The 20533-nt window shown below is 36.3% G+C and overlaps 1 protein-coding gene across 4 annotated transcripts in view; it reads right to left on the reverse strand.

Annotated features, from left to right (window-relative positions):
* The window catches only part of LOC145693544 (NAD(P) transhydrogenase, mitochondrial-like), a 98672-nt gene that overhangs the window by 29531 nt on the left and 48608 nt on the right, over positions 1–20533 (reverse strand). For all 4 annotated transcript variants that reach the window (XM_081769629.1, XM_081769628.1, XM_081769627.1 and 1 more), the window contains exons 14-18: positions 16387–16524; positions 12101–12321; positions 7218–7369; positions 3043–3202; positions 1339–1443 (exon numbers count right to left, since the gene is read on the reverse strand). In XM_081769629.1, coding sequence (XP_081625755.1) covers positions 1339–1443; positions 3043–3202; positions 7218–7369; positions 12101–12321; positions 16387–16524 — 776 coding nt within the window. The remainder of the gene's footprint in view (positions 1–1338; positions 1444–3042; positions 3203–7217; positions 7370–12100; positions 12322–16386; positions 16525–20533) is intronic.

Raw genomic sequence — 20533 nt, forward strand, 5'->3', positions numbered from 1 at the left:
TAAACATTTTCAACAGGTGCAGAGTTGTTTAAAAATCAATTTAAAAATAATGAAATGAAATCTTTGTGTATTACGTCCCACGGTTATGCCGGTTAGGCTAAAGGAGACGGCTATGATGAGTAATAAATGAAATGGTGGAATGAAGAAAATGGGAGAACCCCGAGGAAACCCACGCACACACTCTTTTTCCACCACAAAGTTCACTTAGTGGGGGCTGGGATCGAACCTGGGACCCCAAGCACCAGAGGTGAACGCTCTACGAGTGAGCCACCGCGGCCCCAAAAATCAATTTAAATGAAAGAGAAACGATACGAAACTAAAGAAATATGCATATTGAAATACCAGAAAAATACAAATGCAAAATTTGCATATTGAAATACAATTAAAATTGAAAGCTAATGAGATACCTGAGCATGGTATGATTTCACTAGTGCAGCAATGTCCGACTCAATCTTCGTAACGCACATTATCAAGTCATTTAAAATATTCAATAACTTTTTTAACAAGTGTTCAAGTTTTTTAAACTTGGAAATCACTATTTTATCATATGACAAAATTACGGGAGTTATGAAGTATTAAAATGGTTTCCATTTTGAAACAGTATGACGGATCGGATTCAATATTTGTATTATGAATGAACTGACCACATTGGGTTTTAATCCATTCGCTTTTAGAGAAGTTACTACATCCACTATATACAAGAAATGGATTCTACTATTATAGAAATAGATGGATTTCGTGAGATCTCCGAAATAGATATATTAAAAATCCCACACAAACTTATTACAAACCAGAAATTATAAAGGGGTCGTTGGCAAGAGGATGTGATAAAATGGAGGTCGGAATAAGTATTAGGTTGAGAACTACTGAATTAAGAGTATACATACAAATTCATGCATTTTTCCTGACGCCTTGTTACTCGACAGCAACTGTGAGAACGAAATATTACTAATTATAAATTAAGGTAGATAAGAACTTTTAAAATTCATTCTTGGTCCTTGCAAACCACTTAGCAATTCTTCGAATCAGACCTTATAACTGTACTTACGCTACTAAACCAAACAGGCTGAAGATATAATTTTTAGATCGATACAGAAAGCAACCAATCAGATCTGCTGCACACAACTTACTAGGGTCCAGATTGATATTTTCTCACCTTCTTAGTCTAACTAGCTGCCATTTTCTTCTGGAGTTTCCAATCTTGAAGTATGTGGCCCACGCATATTTGCCATGTGAATATATTTAGGGCCTTTTTTTTCCCACTCTTTTTAACTACTATTAAATTTTAAGTATGGTATTTAAAGAAAACGTGTTAAAAAGCAAAACTATAACACATACCTGCAACAGGGTGAATTCCGAATCTAACATTTTTGCCTTTCTTCCTCAATAAGTTAACCATTTCTGAAATAGGATATTGGGCTTTGGCTACGCACATGCCATATCCTGAAAAACAAATCAAGATATCTTTACTGCAAAAGGTAACATCATAATAATAGCTGAAATATTTATTACATACGAAGTTCTAAAGAAAACTAACACTATAACATCATTAGAACGTCTAAACTATTTATTAGATATAAAATCTTAAAGAGAATTTACATCATAATGTAATAGTGCCTGAACTATTGATACACATACACAGTCTTACAAGAAATCAGCGAAAATTCCTTACAGTATATGATAACCAGTCTGAATTTCAGCATATTAAACTCTCAATAGTAATTCACTGAAACACCTTCCGATAATACTAACGAGAAAATTTATTCCACTACATTTGTACCGTGTTATGCAAAAATGAACTAAGCGCCAAACTTTGAAAATCCACGTAAATGCGATGATTAGTTCCTGATAAGCATTAGAACGTTTTGCACAATCGAAAAGAGAGGAAAACCAACACCTTTCCAAAAAAAGAAACACAATTTCACTTTTGATTACGGCTACATTAATGCTGGACATCAACCTTTATACGTAATTTTCTTAAAAGTATGAAAGTGGCGCTTAGTTCTTTTTCGCAGGACACGGTACATTTCATCTTAATAAAGTGACTACATTTGACTGATGCAAGGAACATTTACACTGAAAATAGCTTGCACTTAAAAGCTATCCATTTCTATCTGTAGGCAACATATATTGATACCTAGATTTGCAATAGTTTTCAAACGAACCTACGATAAATGCTTATGTTTGTTTTAATTTTTTTTTTTTCCAGTTCTTTAACAGATACAAGTACACAAAATGATAAAAGCCTGGAATCAATGACGGTATTATTTTCGGTCGCAGAATCATATGCTACTAGTTGGAGATGCAGACGTTGAATTGAGTCCCTAAAATGGGGAGAGTCATCTACCTTTAATCCCATAATACTGGCTATGTAAGGAATTTTAAAATCTGAAGTGTAATTCTAAGCAATCCAGAATCTGGACAATCTCCAGAAAAAATAACCACTATACAACTATTCTGGATCTACACCTGTTAAAAAGAAACTCAAAAACAGATGGTGGAACATTTCCGAAATTCTATTGACAATGGTTCGAAATTCTGATCCCCTCAGCGCTCTGCCTGCAAGTATGCAGCTGCTGTTGGGTTGTCTGCTCGTTTAGTGAGGCGAATCTTTCATGAACTACAATTTCATCCCTACAAATAGGCTGTAATCCACGATATTTTGTTACTCGAGAAAATGCTGCATGGTCGCCTGATTTAGTCCACTGAGACTATTTTTTATGGGGCTATCAAAAATCACTTGTTTAGAACGATCGTTCTAGGATGTTGGCTCACCTGAAGAACATTTGTCAAACTGTCACCAACATACCTGTCGATATACTCGGAAAAGTTGAACGAAACTTCTGAATTCGATTAACGCAGTGTATTGAGAATAATATATATGCATTACTTTTTTAAATTGAATTTCTAAATAAGCAAGCTGCCCTGCCCTATCCTGTATTTAGAAACAGGAAATGACTAATCAGTCACCTTACAAAACTTTTTCCCTAAGTATATGAAATAAATTTTCATATGTAGCATTAATATTACAACATTCATTACCTGGAGTTATAATAATGTTCTTGGCATTAGAAATCATATCTACAGCTCCGTCGACATTTACTTCCGTGTGTACTCCTGACACCTCCATCGGTTTGCCTGTTCCCGTTGACGACGTTCCATAGCCACCAAGAATAACATTAGGCAATGAACGGTTCATAGCCTGAAAAACAGGAGAAATATATTCAAATCACAGTACTATATATATATATATATATATATATATATATATATATATATATATATATATATATATATATATATATATATATATATATGCTAATAAGATGCATATGAATGCTACAGTAGTAAACATACAGGGTGGCCCAAAAGTAGGTACACAGTCCCATACTGATCGGTCATGACTAGAGACCGGATGTTTAGGCACTAAAAACCTGGAAAATAGGCAGGCAAATAGGCACTAAAAATTTAAGAAATAGGCAGCAAAATAGGCACTAAAATGTAACTCGAAATAATGAAGATAAATACTCAATATAATTAAAAAATAGATTCAAGTCATACCTAATGTTCAAAGAATATAGAAACATACTTCTTTGTTAATATCTTCTTTTATTGTACATATAAAAACGAAGCTTGTTATGCATTCCATATATACTGGGAGAACCTGAAAGACGTACACATACGTCAGGAGGTGATTCATGATATCAAAAGAAAACAAAAAGTCCTTTTGTATGTTGTCGAATTCCGTCGTGTAGGAGTGACAGGGGGGCGAACTTGGAATCCAAAATCAAATCCTAACAATTGGAACGAGACATAAAGGCGTGCACATACTTCGGGAGGTGATTCCTGACATTCAAGAGGACTTTTTGTCTTCTTTTCATGTCACGAATCATCTCTCGAAGTATGCGCACATCTTTCGGTTTCGGTTTCGGTCAGGATTCAATTTTCGATTCCAAGTTGGCACTCTGTCACTCGTACACAACAAGGAATTAGACAAAATACACGAGGACTTTTTGTGTTCTTTTGATATTACTAATCACGTCCTGAAGTATGAGCATATCTTTGAAGTTCACTCTGTATATATATTGCAACGTACCACGTGCTTGTGTTTACAAACACCTAATTACACGTATATGTGTGTATTATTTATGTTATATAAATGACATTTTTCCCAGCGAAGGCTTAGTTTGAAGAAAATGCATAGAATAGGCAACATTAGGCACTAAAGCAATTATTTAGGCAGTAAAGGTCTAAACAGGCAAAATAGGCAAAATAAAATTGGCTTAAATCGAAACTATAACCCCCCATATAAACTTTAAAACGTTATTTTTGATCATATCTTTAATATTAAAGAATAGGCATTTTGCCTAACATCCGGTCTCTAGTCATGACATTTTAAATCATTTACTTATTGTTATTCAGATAGGTATTGATTTAGTTTCTTCCTTATTCGTTCTTATTTTCACTTATGCCTCAAGCTCGGAACAAACCAAAGCAAATACATTTATTATAGTAATAAATTTAAATGTCATACTTGATCGATGCTGGTCTGTATACCTACTTTTGGGCCACCCTATATTATTTTTCGCATGATTAGTGATGGAAACAATGAGACCGTCATCCGTAACAACCAATTAGGAAACACACAATAGAGTTATAACACGTCCGTCCCGTCAACTAATGAGACCGCAACTTTTTATTCTGCACTTTCCAGATGATTTCTTAGAAAACGGAGAGGAAAAGAACATGTAATTTATTAACGGAATCCTTAGTTATCTACGTTGTGCCCTTCTTGGTCTTCTTAGCTGCCAGAATCTGCTTAACGGTCAAAGCAATATTCGAAGGAGTATTGTCGTAATGCACAATCCATTCATTGTTCCAAGCCAACATATCAAAGGTCTTGATAAAAGTAATATTTTTGTGTAACTGTGAGATTGTAACACTATGGATGAGAATGGATACAGACTTGAACACACTGTATCTACATCAACACACATTTTATTATATCGGTTTAATGTCCCATTGTGAATAAAAAATAGGAAGACCATACGTCCCGTTTTCGGAGCGTATCCCGGCCGTCCCGCCAGTAGATGGAAGAATGTAGTATTTATTTCGGTTTATGCAAAGTGAAAGAAGTAAATAAACCCAGACCTTACGGGTATGGCGAGAGATGCTGGTAGCTTGGCACCTAGCGGGCGAGGGTATTGGTTGGGTGTTAGTAACATTGGAAAAATCAGTAAACTGCAAGGACGTGTTCGTTGTCTACAGAAGTGTTTTTTTCTCTTGAGGACAGTGTGCGTCCCGAGCAGTTTGTTGTGCAATAAAAGTGCGGAAACAGAATCGTGTGGACGAAGGGCAACACATTGATGTTTTAAAATTAGTTATCCTTAGCCATGGCTATTCCTACACTCTCAAATAATTTATGCTTAGTACACTCGGAATTAATTGGCTCACCTCCCCCCCCCCATAACGAGCACCTTGAGATGGATACATTGGACCTCCCAAGTTAGTAAACAGTAACTTAGTAAACAGTAGTTAACTTACTGAATGCAATAGGAACTTCAAGCAAGTACGATTGGAATAATTTATGTATTCAATTAATTATCCGTCTTAGGAGCTCTTGAGTTCATTTCTTCGTCACGAGATACAAAACTGCCGTTTGTACGTAATATATATTTGCTCGACACAGAAAGTAAATTTAAATTTTTATCTTATAAATAAATAAATAAATAAATAATAATAATAATAATAATAATAATAATAATAAAGGTATGATTAAACTATAACTTTATGCTACAAAATAGGTGACTATGTTACAATAACTTAAAATGAATTTTAAACTGCAAATTTGGTATTTGTTTCACGGATTTTGGTAGTTTATATTCCTATCTGGTGTAACGAGTTTTGAGTTTTTAACCGGAAATCTTGCATACGAATATGATTTGTGGTTTTACTGTTGTGTTCGTTTACACTCCGAATTTAGTAAAAATTTCGTTTCCACTAAATATGCCCATTAACACAATGTCCATTTCGGCCTCCTAACCGAATTACGGACGTCCCAAAGGGTGGGAAAATGAACTTTGAAGGCTAATTCTGGCAAAACGACAAGAGATAGAAGGGCGGTGTTAGATGGCCCACACAGACTCTCAACATGAACTATGCAAAGATACTAAGATTAGATGTGTACAAGGCGAGCGCAAGGGATTCCCTAAAGGATGCGAAGCATGCCGCGGACGTTATGAGGGCAAAGTGAGGCATCCTTTGGGGAATCCCTTGCGCTCGCCTTGTACACATCTAATCTTAGTATCTTTGCATAGTTCATGTTGAGAGTCTGTGTGGGCCGCCTAACACCGCCCTTCTATCTCTTGTCGTTTTGCCAGAATTAGCTTTCAAAGTTCATTTTCCCATCCTTTGGGACGTCCGTAATTCGGTTAGGAGGCCGAGATGGACATTGTGTTACATAGACATTTTTACTTGTTTTCATCTGTAGAATCACCTCCCAAGCGTTGTAAACAACCTTTCTTTACACCCAGTGCTCTACTAGTCTACTACAGTAGGACGTCGATAATCCGAACGTGGTTCCTAGAAGTTTTTTACATTCTGTCTCAGCGCTAGCGATAAACGAAAAATAAGATTGTCCGTCGGCGTTGTGTGAAGTTAGTGTTTTTTACAAAAGCTCATTCATATGTAATTGCTTGTCATACATATTTTTATTTTTATTTTCCATTAGGCCTATACAAGTTAAATTTTAAGTGTGAGTTACAAGAACAGTGTAATTTAGTGTACGAGCAGGTTCTTCAGAAACATAAAATGTAAATAGCCTTACGTACGGTATTGTAATTGCTGTATGTACTGTATAATCACTGTATCGATAGAAGATCATACCGTACAGTATATTTAAGCCTAAACGGCATTTTCTTCGTCATTTTCGAAAATCTGAACAATTTGAAAATTCGAACTACCTGTGGCCCCAATTAGTTCGGATTTTCGACTTCCTACTGTAATACTTTTTTTTTTTTTTTTAATTGTCCTGTTTTTAGCTGTTAAAATTATGGTCACCCTAATAAAAAATAATTTCCCAAAGTTTGTTGATACATTTCCTTCGGATCTTATATAATTTTTTGGAAAAAAAATAATTCAAATAATGGATTGATTAAAGACAATAACCTCTCAAAAGTAAAAGGCATACAAAATTGATCAGAGAACGACAAATTTACCTTGCACATAATGTATGACAGAATAGCACCTGAAGATCCGATAAGAGCTCCAACTATTGTCATTAAATTATTGTTCAACATGAAACCCTCAGCGCACAGAGCCCATCCTGAGTAACTGTTCAAAACAGTTATTACTACAGGCATATCAGCACCTAAAGAAAAAAGGATTTTTTATAATAATACATTATTCAGAAGGGCCTTACTTGGGAAGTTTTGAACAAGAACATACTGAAAGCGTAAATCGAGACACTAAACCTGTACACCATAAACCAGTGATTCCCAACCTTTTTTGACTGACATTTTGATGTTCGCCCACGACATCGTGGCATCTGTTTGATTTTTTTTTTATTATTAATAAAATAAATTATAACAGTGTAAATCTAAAGTTTCTACCAAGCAGTGACTCAATGTAGTACTGATCATTGTTGCTACCAACGGAGGTGCTGACTAGTACAGTCTGTCTCAAAATCGATTTTAACTAATAATTAAATGCGTTATGATTTTTAAATTATATAATTTCGCGACACACCTTAAGGAGACTGCGCAACACACAGGTTGGAAACCACTGCCTTAAACAATTCATTGAATAAATAGACACAAGAGAAGAAAAGTAAAAATATTCAGTGGTGAAAGGTACGTAATCATCTATCACTGTAAGCTATTTTATTCTTTTTTGATAAATGTGTGTATATCCACTTTTGTTTTGTAGTGGATATACAAACCATGGTTCGACCAAGAATGCATTAAACTAGTAGAGAAGAGAAAACAGGCAAAATTACGCTGGCTACAAAATCCGAATGAAATAACTACACAAAATTTCGCAGATATCAGGCGGGAAACTTCCAAAACTTTTAGAACAAAGAAACGGGATTTTTTAAAAGCTAAAATTAAGGAACTTGAAGATAATAGTAAAAATAAAAATATTCGGGACATGTATAAGGGGATCAGCGAATTTAAGAAAAGCTATCAACCTCGTGCTTATATATTAAAGAAATCTGACGGAACAGTTCTCACTGATACGGATAGCCTCTTAAATAGATGGAAACATTTCTTTGACGATTTGCTGAACACGCAGCCAAAAACTAATGTGCGTGGAGAAAAGGAGATACACACCGCAGAACCGTATATTCCAGAACCCAATCGAATAGAAGTGGAAGCCGCTATAAAGAAATTAAAGAAACACAAATCTCCGGGTGTAGATGAAATTCCGGCTGAGTTAATTTTAGCTGGAGGCGAAAAATTGTGGAACAAGATACACAAACTCATTCTCCTTATCTGGAACAAGGAAGAATTGCCACAAGAGTGGAAAGAGTCAATCATTGTTCCAATTCACAAGAAAGGCGACAAAACTGACTGTAATAATTATCGAGGCATTTCTCTTCTGTCAACATCCTATAAAATCCTTTCAAATATTCTGTTAGCAAGATTGACCCCATACGCAGATGAAATTATTGGAGGTTATCAGTGCGGATTTAGACGAAATCGATCAACTATCGACCAAATATTTACCATTCGCCAAATACTCGAAAAGAAGTGGGAATACAATACCCCGGTACATCAACTATTTATTGATTTTAGAAAGGCTTACGACTCGGTTAGGAGAGAAACATTATACAACGTTCTTACAGAGCTTGGAATACCGAGAAAGCTAATTAGATTAATTAAGATATGTTTAAGTGAATCCCAAAGTAAAGTCCGGGTAGGAAAATTTTTGTCCACGAGCTTCCACGTCGAAAATGGCCTGAAACAAGGAGATGCGTTGTCGCCATTATTATTTAACTTTGTGCTGGAATACGCCATAAGGAAAATCAAAGATAGCAACCAGGGCCTAGAGTTGAACGGCATTCACCAGGTTATGGCATATGCTGATGATGTAAATTTAATAGGGGATGATAGGAGAACAGTAGAAATAAATGCAGAGATATTATTAAACGCTTGCAGGGACATGGGTTTAGAAGTAAATGCAGAGAAAACTAAATACATGGAAGTGCGTCGGGACCGTAATACGGCAAATTGTGGAGGTGTTAAAATATTAAATAATACTTTTGATAAAGTGGATACTTTCAAATATTTAGGATCAATATTAACAGACGAAAATCATATTCAGGAAGAAATTAAATGTCGACTAAAAGCAGGGAATTCGTGTTACTATTCGGTTCAAAATCTCTTGTCGTCGCGAATTCTGTCGAGGAATTTGAAGCTTAAAATATATAAAACGATAATCATGCCTGTTCTGTATGGTTGCGAAACATGGTCGCTTACTCTGAGGGAAGAACATAGACAAAGTATTTGAGAACAGGATCCTGAGAAGAATATTCGGACCCAAGAGGAACGAGAATGGGGAATGGCGGAAGCTTCATAACGAGGAACTACATAGTTTATACGGTTTACCCAACATTGTTAGGGTCGTCAAGTCTAGGAGGCTTATGTGGGCAGGTCATGTAGCTAGAATGGAAGAAAGTAGAAACGCTTTCAAAGTCTTGACTGGTAGACCCATAGGAAAACGACCATTAGGAAGGCCTAGGCGCAGATGGGAGGATAATATTAAGATGGATCTCGCAGAGATAGGAATACAAAGTAGAAACTGGATCCAATTAGCTAAGGATAGAAGTCAGTGGAGAGCTTTTGTGAACGCGGCACTGAACCTCCGGGTTCCATAGGCCATAGAGTTAGTTAGTTAGTGGATATACAAGAATATTGAAAGGAGGATGGATTGAATATTGAATACACAGGTTACGGCAAAGAAACCTCTCGTATTTGGAGAGGACGCTGTGAGAGCTGTGTTGGAGATACAGAGGTGGAGGGGATATCGATCAATAGCGGTATATGTGCCATTTTTAATAGCTGCACTGGTGTGGCGCGGTGAGTATTGTGTATTTATTGTAGAAGAGTACATTCGTAATGGTGGATCTGTGATTACTACTCAGCGACCATTTCAGATTCAGTTCGGAGTTGGCTGACATGATTCTGTTCCGGATGGAAAATCTATTCAAGTTTGGGTATCAAACTTTAGAGAAACAGGTTCTGAAAAAAAAAAAAAAAAAAAAAAAAAAAAAAAAAAAAAAAAGCCTAGCCTAGCCGACCTCGGATCGTAACAACGCCGTATAATGTGGCGAGTGAGAGCGCCCATCCAGCAATCTCCAAAGCGTTTAGCATTTAAACAGTTCGGCCAGGCGATTTTTTTCTCAGTGCAGAACCTGTTGGTATAGTTTGATACCCAGACCTGAATAGTTTTACAGTGGCAGAGCGTTCACCTCTGGTGCATGGGGACCCTGGTTCGATCCCAGCTCTCGCCAAGTGAACATTGTGGTGGACAAACACCGTGTGCGAGGGTTTCCTCGGGGTTCTCCCGTTTCCTCTCACTTTCTTCATTCCATAATTTCATTCATTTCTCATCATCATCGTCTCCTTTAGCCTAGCCGGCATAAACGTGGGACGTAAAACTAAGACTTTTTTCTTTTTTTTTTTTAATAGTTTTTCTATCCGGAATAGAATCATGTCGGCCAAGTCCGAACTGAATGCGAAATGCCCACTGAGAAGCAATCAAAGAACCACTATTACAAATATGATGCTCACCGCGCCATGCCATTGCGACTACTAAAAACAGCACGTATACTGCTATCGATCGATACTCCCTCCGCCGCCGTATCTCCACCACAACTCATACAGCGCTCTCTCCAAATGCGGGAAGTCTTTCTGCCGAACCCTGTACTAGGATTGGAAGAATATACAAATTGAGTCCACTATATTACTTCATTTCATGAGTGACCAGCTGCTTGAATAAGGTGTTTTTTCGCACTGCTCGATCCCAGGGAGTCCGTTCCTTTTACTTTTCTGGCGTTTTTATTATTCTTTCTCCTGTTTTAAACTTCTGTAATCAAGGTTCCAGGGGAGAACCGAAAGCTAGAAAGTGCAAGGTGCTTCCAGGAATTACAGTTATCTGTAAGTAAAATAATCGTAAGAATTCCGCAGCGTGCCAATATACTGTGTAAATGATTCTTATTTCCTTCCTCCAGTGTATTCGGATGTAGATTTACATTTGTTATTTGTACTCTTCATCAGAATATTACGAATTGTTGGAAAAAATACTGTTTTTCTCTTGTAATAGAAGTAGTTGGCATTGGAAAATTACAATAAATACTGTATCATATCTATTAAACACTAAAAACCGGGTATCCAGCGTTACTTTGTACACACAATTTAAAACTACCTATTAACTTTTGAAATATTACAAAATATTAAACCTCATAGTTTCTTTATACAGACAGCAATCATTCTTAAGGTTTGCACAAGGTACATCTTGGCCCCCCGACAACTATGAATTCGACACTAATATTGGTAATTTTCGATCAGTTTTAAATACCTCCCCTTCCCCTAAGTTGCACCGTCAAAGTGAAATGATAAACACCATCCCAGCCCCGAATCTCATTTATGTGATAAATTTGATCAGATCGGTCGCGTGGTTCAAGAGTTATGAAGTCACAAACATAATCACTTTCATTTTATATATAACAGATATATGTAAAATGAAATCTTTAAGTTTAACGTCCCACGGTTATGCCGGTTAGGCTAAAGGAGACGGTGATAATGAGAGATGAGTGAAATGGCGGAATGAAGAAAGTGGGAGGAAACGGGAGAACCCCGAGAAAACCCACGAGCACGGTGCTTATCCACCACAAAGTCCACACGGCGCGGGCCGGGATCGAACCAGGGACCCCAAGCACCGGAGGTGAACGCTCCACCACTGAGCCACCGCGCCCCAACAGATATATGTAAAGCCACTCCTGTATAAATTTACTATTTTTCAGTTGAATGTCATCTCTGCTGTGCTACATGAATGCGTCAAACTCTTCTATGAAATAAAATTACAGTAAATTGCTTACCTCCAATGGCAGCAGTAAGCGTAACGCCCATTGTCATAGATAATGCAGTGGTGGCTCCCAACATGGAAAGTCCAACGTTCATGGATGGATCAGCAAAATACCAAATCATGGCACCAACATTAGCAGCCAAAAGACCAGAATTCAGAGCGTGTCGTCCAGGAAGAAGAAGAGGAGAAGAGTTCAGTAAGCCTTGAAGTTTTCCGTATGCAATCAATGAGCCACTAGAAGAAAAATTAAAGACCGGTATATAATTATTGTACAATATGTACAAAGAATTCTAATTTCAGGTATATTACTAAATTACTGAAAAGTATGACTATTCATTATACACAGGATGGACTATAGCCTGGAACGCCCTTACCTTCTAAACTAATACATAAAAACGCTGACAATTTATACGAAGCAAATAGCAATAGGCCGAAACTGTTTTACATGATCTGCCCAATGCCACCAGATCAACAGTGTTACTAACCAAACAAAGTTATATATTATACTGTCAAGTCAATAAATGACACTGTCAAGTCAAATTTCAAGTCTATATTTTAAACGAAAACTTACCAATACCACATTTACTGATCATTGTTACAAATTAAGAACATTATTACGAACACCCACATTTTGGACGCTTTTACAATGCAATAACGCAATGCACATCCAAAGTGCTGTGATGTTCAAGAACCTATATGCCATACGAAACGGTTAACGAAACCAACTAAATAAGAATAAAATCAAGCATATATAAACAATTCTTAGGTGACAATTGATAACACTAGTTAACAAAGGTTTTGTTACATAAAAGGAAATACCTGTTCTTAAAGGAACTTTTTGCGCTGAATTCGAATATGCACTCGGTTTTTCTCCATCATGTACGATTTTCCCGTAACAGAGGGATTTTCGGGAAAATCCCTCAAAAATTTCCCTTTTCGTTTATTTTACACCCCAAGATCTTGTCCCCTTGCATATACTAACATAGAAATTATACCTAAGTATACTTTGATTCATATTTAACAAACCCTCCAAGTTTCGTAATAATCGCTTTATTCTTTCTAGAGAAATAAATATGTTTGTATGTATACTGTGTGTACTGTTTATTGCACCTTATAGTAATGCTTTCAGATCTCTTAAGTTGAGGTAAAACGTTTTGCTTTATTACCACAAACACATATATAAAATATAATACAATATAATTTACAAGTGTGACAATTTACAATAAACAATAATACAAATGTACCAAAAGGTCATGAAAAGACAATCAAAACTATCACAATATATGAAACTTCCATTGGGTTACAAAAAAGTACACTACTTTCTTCTTTTGTAAGAAATGTTGCATTCTCTAACAAGACCCCAACAATAGTCCCCATCATTGAAGGATCCCATCGTCCCTGGTACCTTTTCTCCATTGCCATTATATCTTGGTGGAATCTTTCCCCCCTGTTCGTCGCTGAGAGCACCTAGGTTAGCAGGAAAGAAGCTGAGGTGGGAGTGCAAAAAGTGGATTTTTAAAGACATGCTACAACCCAACTCTTTGTATTTCTGTATCATGTCCTGTACGATTTCTGTGTAACTCTCAGCTTTGTTATTGCCCAGAAAGTTGCGCACAACACACACAAATGCTGTCCAGGCAGCTAGCTCAGCACTGTTTAACTTGCTGTCAAAGCTATCATCAAGCATTAATTTCCTAATTTGGGGACCAATAAACACTCCCGCTGAAATCTTAGCATCACTCAGATTAGGGAACTTATCTCGCAAATACTTGAAACCTTCACCAGATGTGTCCATGGCTTTGACAAAGTTTTTCATAAGTCCTAACTTGATATGAAGTGGCGGTAGTAATATATTAGGATCTACCAAAGGAGCGTATTTGACGTTGCATTCTCCAGGTACGTAATTCACTCTAGATTCCCATTCCTTCACTTCATAATGTTTGTCATCAGCTCGGCTATCCCATAAACATAAAAAACATTGGTACTTCGTGTAACCGCACTGCAGTCCTAATAAAATACCAACTACCTTGAGATCACAACATATTTGCCAACAATGATCCTTGTAATTTATAAGATTTAGCAAAGTTGACATGGTGTCATAGGATTCCTTAATCTTCACTGAGTGCGCAAGTGGTATAGAAGGTTTTTTATTTCCATTATGTAAAAGGACAGCTTTAAGGCTGACCTTTGACGCGTCGATAAATAACCTCCATTCTTCTGGAACGTAAGGAATTCCTAGCTCCGCCATCAACCCATTTATATCCGTACATACGCACACATTATCTTGCATTGAGAAATAGCTTGAAAATTGAACATGCCTTTTCCTGTACACTGATATGTTCGTTTCTGCATCCAATAAGTTCCACTGCTGGAGCCTTGATCCCAGAAGTTCCGCCTCTTGTTTTGTCAGGTGCAAATCACGGACTAGGTCATTAAGTTCACATTGCCGGATGAAATGTGGCTCGCGAACACAGTCAGGGATGAACGTTGGATCCTTGGATGTACATGTTGATGTCGATGGTTCATCAAGGTCATGATCATCATCAGAGTCTTTTGGCCATATCTCTTCCCAGTTGGTAGGGGCTCGGAAAGTGGAAGTTCTTTTGCATTCTGTTACATTTGATAACACATATTGATAACCATTTCATGAACAAAACGAAAAAAACTTGGAGAATTGTATATATATGTATTAAGATATACATATACTGTAAGTTTAAAAAAAATATACGTTGGAAGTACATTCTATTTTTATACACGTTTCTAATTTACAGAGAGCAATACAGGTGTGTTGTTGACTATTGTGTTGTCTGTGTTTGTAGTAATAAAGCAAATCGTTTTTACCCCAACTCAGGTGATCTGAAAGCATTACTATCACGTGCAATAAACAGTGCACACACTATACATACAAATATATTTATTTCTCTAGAAAGAACAAAGCTATTTTTACGAAACTTTTAGGGTTTATTAAATATAAATCAAGGTATACTTAGGTATAATTTCTATGTTACTATATGTAAGGGGACAGGAGCTAGGGGAATAAAATATCTGAAAAAGGGAAATTTTTGAGGGAATTTCCCGAAAATCCCTCTGTTACGGGAAAACTGTACGTGATGGAGAGAAACCGAGTGCATATTCGAATTCAGCGCAAAAAGTTCCTTTAAGATCAGGTGATTTTTCTCATGTAACAAACACAAAGTTTAAATTTGTTAACTAGTGTAATCAAGATAATATCTCTACGGTGTAGCATTGATATCTGAGATATTAAAAATATTTATATTGATTTAAAATATCTCCCAATAACATGAATCCCTGTCTACTTTATACATTTTAAATCCCGTATCTCACGATCTTTTTCAACTTAATTTATAAACACAGCACATTGAATTCTTCACCTATTGTTGTGGGTACGGGACAATCTGCTCCTCTGCACTGACAGATTCGAATTCATCAACGAGAGCATTACGAAAGTGAAAACATTCTCCACTATATATATATATATATATATATATATATATATATATAAAAGTTCATGTTTGCAAATTTGCTCATGTAATTAGAATGTTAACGTATTCATTTTTATCCACATACTTGTATTTTACTGTATAATAATAAAGTAAATACAATATATTCACCTTGGTACGTCTTCCTTATTCTCTATCCAATATTTCGTTAACTATCAACTATTACCTTTGACGGAGGACGAAAATACAAGAATCCACCCGGTTACATTCCTGTTGTTTCCTTCATGTTTTGTGCTCACTTTAAAAAATGGTGGGCGTTTTACGCTCAAGATAACATTTTTCGTTTGTATTTTTATTATTTGTACTGAAGATTATAGGGAACTTAAAGAAATTTGAAATAAGACGTTCATGATGTGCTAAGAAAAAAATTTAAACAACAGGAGTTTACAGGAATGTAACCTTGTGAAATCTCTCTTCGCTTAATTTTTGTTTCTCGTCAAAGGAACCAGTCAATAGCTACCAAAATATTGGGTACAAAAATAATGAAAACGTACCAAGGTAAGTACATTTACTTTATTATGATACGTTAGTTACCATGTTAATTTCTAAATTTCATTCCTCTGCTCACAAGATCAAAGTTTGAAGGAAATATATTATGACCATGTTCTATCATTTCACAACATAAGCAACTAGGAAAGAAATAGACTACCATAAACAAATGTATGTTATTTTATTATTATTACTGAATATTAGTGTTAATAATTCAGTGTAAATTGATTACAATGTGTAACGGAATTGTAATTATTGATTTAAAACAATGACTATTAGGGGAGATTACCTGAAAGTCACTCCTCCGATGTACGTTCCAAGGAAAAGTGCCGTCTTCACAACATTGGCTGCTGGATCGGTAGCGAAATGCGGAAAGTCATGAATGTATGTGGCAAAACATGTCAGGACAGCTGCCAAACCTACTAAGCTGAAATAAACGAAATTAAGTTCACACATCAGTTTCTTCTTTTAAATTTTTACTTCATTTTATAGTGAAGTCTTGTTTCTACAACTGGACAAAGATTTTTTTTAAATTTTTTTTTTTTAATTTATTTATTTTTTAGAGCCAACTTTATAGCGAATCTTCAGGATAAGCAAAATTTGAGTGCAATCCTCTGCCGTAACTTGGCGGATGGACAAAAATACGTGTAAGAAAAACGAAGTCAAGCCCTTCTAAACCAAACAGGTCATTGTTCAAGCAACTTTAGTTTACTGCAAAATATGAGTGAGTCTGTGCTTTAAAAGTGTAATTATTTTAATGTTTCGGTTGCTTAAATGGCTACGTTAGTATACAAGCCTTGAATTATTGATTAAAAACAGCAAGCTTTGTCGTAAGTACAGAGCGACTTGTTTTTACGGTTTATGAATATTTCAAGGCCGAAGCTGGAACAGATATATCAAAGTGAGCCATGTTTCCAAATGTCAGGAACAGGTAACACTGGGGCTGAAACCGCAGCATATTTATAAAAACTACAAAACTTAAAAATCAAGAAAACTAAATGTCTGCTAGCAGTATTGTCACTGCTAAATTTTGTGTGTTTAAAACAACTTAGAACAACAGTACACTTGCAGCAGAAGTAGCGATTTATCCGCCTCTGTGCGATGGACAGAGTTGCGTGACGAGATACAATTTAACCTTCAAATACACATTATACTAAAACCACAATCTGCAATCGAGACGTCACTGTTATCTAGTATGATTCTCCAAGTTATCTGACTTTGCAACATTGACGAAACAACAGTAACAAACCTCAATAGCAGAATTGGAAGCTAGTACTTTTTTAAGATTATATGGTTGCAATACAACATTTTTATTTAAAGAATACACTCTATCTCACTTTATATATTCACCGCCAACTTAACAGCAACACACAATCTTTCCAGAAAACTGACAATGTCAATGAACATGGTAGCTGTCCGAATGTATTAGGCGTCAAAAAACTATGAAGTGCTTATACAATATCTTAACACGAGGTACTAGACTAATAAGATACGAATGGTGACAATAATCAGAGAGTACATATTTTTCTAGTCAGTAACGAAGTCTCACAAAACCGTGTACTGTGGTAATGAACGTGATCTTCTCTGCAGCTAGACGTATACATAAACAAGTAGTAGTGTCACGTGTACACCACGTGAAGGATTTTGGTTTGTACGGTGTGATATTTTTTCACAATTGAAATCGGAAATGGTAGAAATTTGGAGTGAAGATGGAATATATTCTTGGGATGCTTAATTGGTTGTAGAAAACAGCTTCTCGCTATCTATTACCGCTTTTTCTGTACAGCTATCGATATTAAAATCGGAAGTAGTTGATTTATGTCACTTCCGGTTAGAATAGAGGATTAGGAGAGAAGATGGTTCATATTTCTAGAACGTTAAATTGATTCCAAAATCAGCTTCTCGTTATCTTTATCGTTTTTGCTCTATGTAGATGAATATTGAAACCGGAAGTTGTAGTAGTGGGTTTCTATCACTTCTCGTTTCAGCAGAGAGATAAGGATGGAGATGAAATGTATTCTTGGGACGATTAATTGATTGCAGAAAACTTCTTCTCGCTATCCTTTACTGTTTTTGCTCTACCGGAAATAGATGATTTCTAACATTTCCGATTTGAATATCATCTTCTCGCTATCCTTTACTGTTTTTGCTCTACCGGAAATAGATGATTTGTAACACTTCCGGTTTGAATATCATCGTATTCAATCAACTCAATTCCTAACTTTTAACCCTCTAAACACTAGCTACAATTAATAGTGATCCATCAACTATAGTTTATTCAAGGAACGTTCAGTACCTCATGTAAACAAATACATGTGGTGATTGCTTCATTTTATTGGTTAAAGAACCTTGGAACATCCATGCGGCAGAAGAAAACAGTCCGTGAAGTAAGTTGTTTTTCAATGTTTTTGTTGCTTATAAGCATCATTATCAGAAATGCAATATCAGAAATGAAATTTCACGATTAAAAGAAACTTTCGAAGACGACTATGGGCTACAGAAGGATAGAAGATGACTGAAGTCGAAGATTACGAGTACGTCAACGGCAAATGGCAGAGAAGTAAAACCAACATACACCGCAGTGTGTCAAATTTAATTACTGGGATCCTGATATACTGAAATTCTACATAAACTCAGGAAAGGAAGCCACAAATATATTGGGCTACGGCACGATAGTTTAATGAATTAGTTAATTTGTATTTACTTACAAAACTTTAAACAAAACTCGTTTTTGTATATCAAAAGATAACCAGGTCTTTTCCAAAGAAATCAGAGGGGCAACTGCTGTCTTCCTGTCTCCATGTTACCACTGGCCTCGATGGAACTTTGTCTTTCTGCGATGAGCTTTGGTAAGTCAAAAATTTTCTGCAAGAATTCTGCAAACATTTTCTGCAGAAGAAACACTTGTGATTGTTAAAATACGCTTTACACGAAGAAGAAGAAGAAAAAAAATTATGCGAGTCGTCCGTGCATTTAAGACATCTACACATATCAGGCATGCTTTTATACTTTTATGTTGGTGCGATCACATCGCAGATCGCGGCATGTTCTACTACGGGGCCACTGGCAAGTATCTTGTCTTATGGCAAGAGAAAACATACAATATCACTACGGCCATTTTATGGTGCTACGCTTAGCAAGCGACATTAGACTGTCCCCGCCAGAAGAACCTACGCCATTTTTCTTGCAATTGAACCACGTGATATAACAGTGCCTCAGAGGAACTCAACAGACTAAAATGGAAATGAAACTTAGTACTTTTACCAACCTTCTTCTGTAGGTAGTCTTAAGCAGCACATATTTAAGCATGTACATTTCCGGGACTTCACTATTACCTTCAAATGTTTTGACTGCTTATTTGGAGGGGTGAAGGTATAATGATGTGGTTATTATAAACAAACACAAATGGGCAATCTTACAAAGTGCCTGAAATTATGTTCCCATTACTCTAAAAACAAATTATTGTAAATCTTTTACTCTTCCAAATAAACAATCATCCAGTTAAAGCATTGGGAGCAGTGGAGCTTCCGAAATATAAAGTATACAGACGTGGACAAATTATTAGCAATTTTTTGGAATTCGTGCTAATTTGCTGATTTATTGTATTTCGTAAATTTTGTTGAAGAGAACTAGTCATTTGTGAGACACCACAGGACAGTGTTATCAATAAGCGACATTTATAAGTTGTTTACGAATTTTTACATGGCAGTTGAGTGATGATTCATCCAGTAATCTGATGCAATATGATTAGACGTAGTTTCCAGGCGAGGAATGTTTGAATGGAAGAAAAGCCCAAGGGGCAAGTAAATTCGTCTTAGGAGATAAAATCACTGATAATATACAGTTTAAAATCTTTCTTGATAGGAAAAGGACATGCTGGAGCAGTTACTGGTTCATTTACGAGTGTCTTGTCTGTATGTAGGGTGGTTCAAGTGTGATTTTGTGTGTTTGCTTGGAGAGGATTCTTTAAATTGTGAACTGTGGTTTTGGAGCAATGAGCACGAAAAAAGATGTGTCGCCAAAGAAACGAGGGATAATTCCGACTCTCTGGAACTTGAAAAGCACGTCCAAGTTGGAGATTAGCTGAAACGTAGGGGCCAGTGCATCATATGTTACAAGATTTGCACAAAACTTACGTCGTGAGAATGCATTGTCACCAAAACGTAAAGGTGTTTTCGGCCGAAAATCCTCCTATCAGCTTATGCAGACAGTCTCCTGGTAAGGGAATGAAGAAAAAATCGCCTAGCAACTTCTACACAACTACAGGGAATGCTCGCAAATGCTGGTGTCCATGTTTCATCGAGTATTGCTCGTCGCCGATTGTTTGAGGGCTTAAAGCTAAACGTTCCGGAAAGAAGGAAGAACTGACTCCGGCAATGGTGAAGAAACGATATCAGTGGGCCAGGGATCAGGATTTTACTGCAGATGATTGAGAA

Source organism: Thermobia domestica, chromosome 8 (genome assembly GCF_964235325.1).
Source record: "Thermobia domestica chromosome 8, izTheDome1.hap1.1, whole genome shotgun sequence".
NCBI lineage: Eukaryota > Metazoa > Arthropoda > Insecta > Zygentoma > Lepismatidae > Thermobia > Thermobia domestica.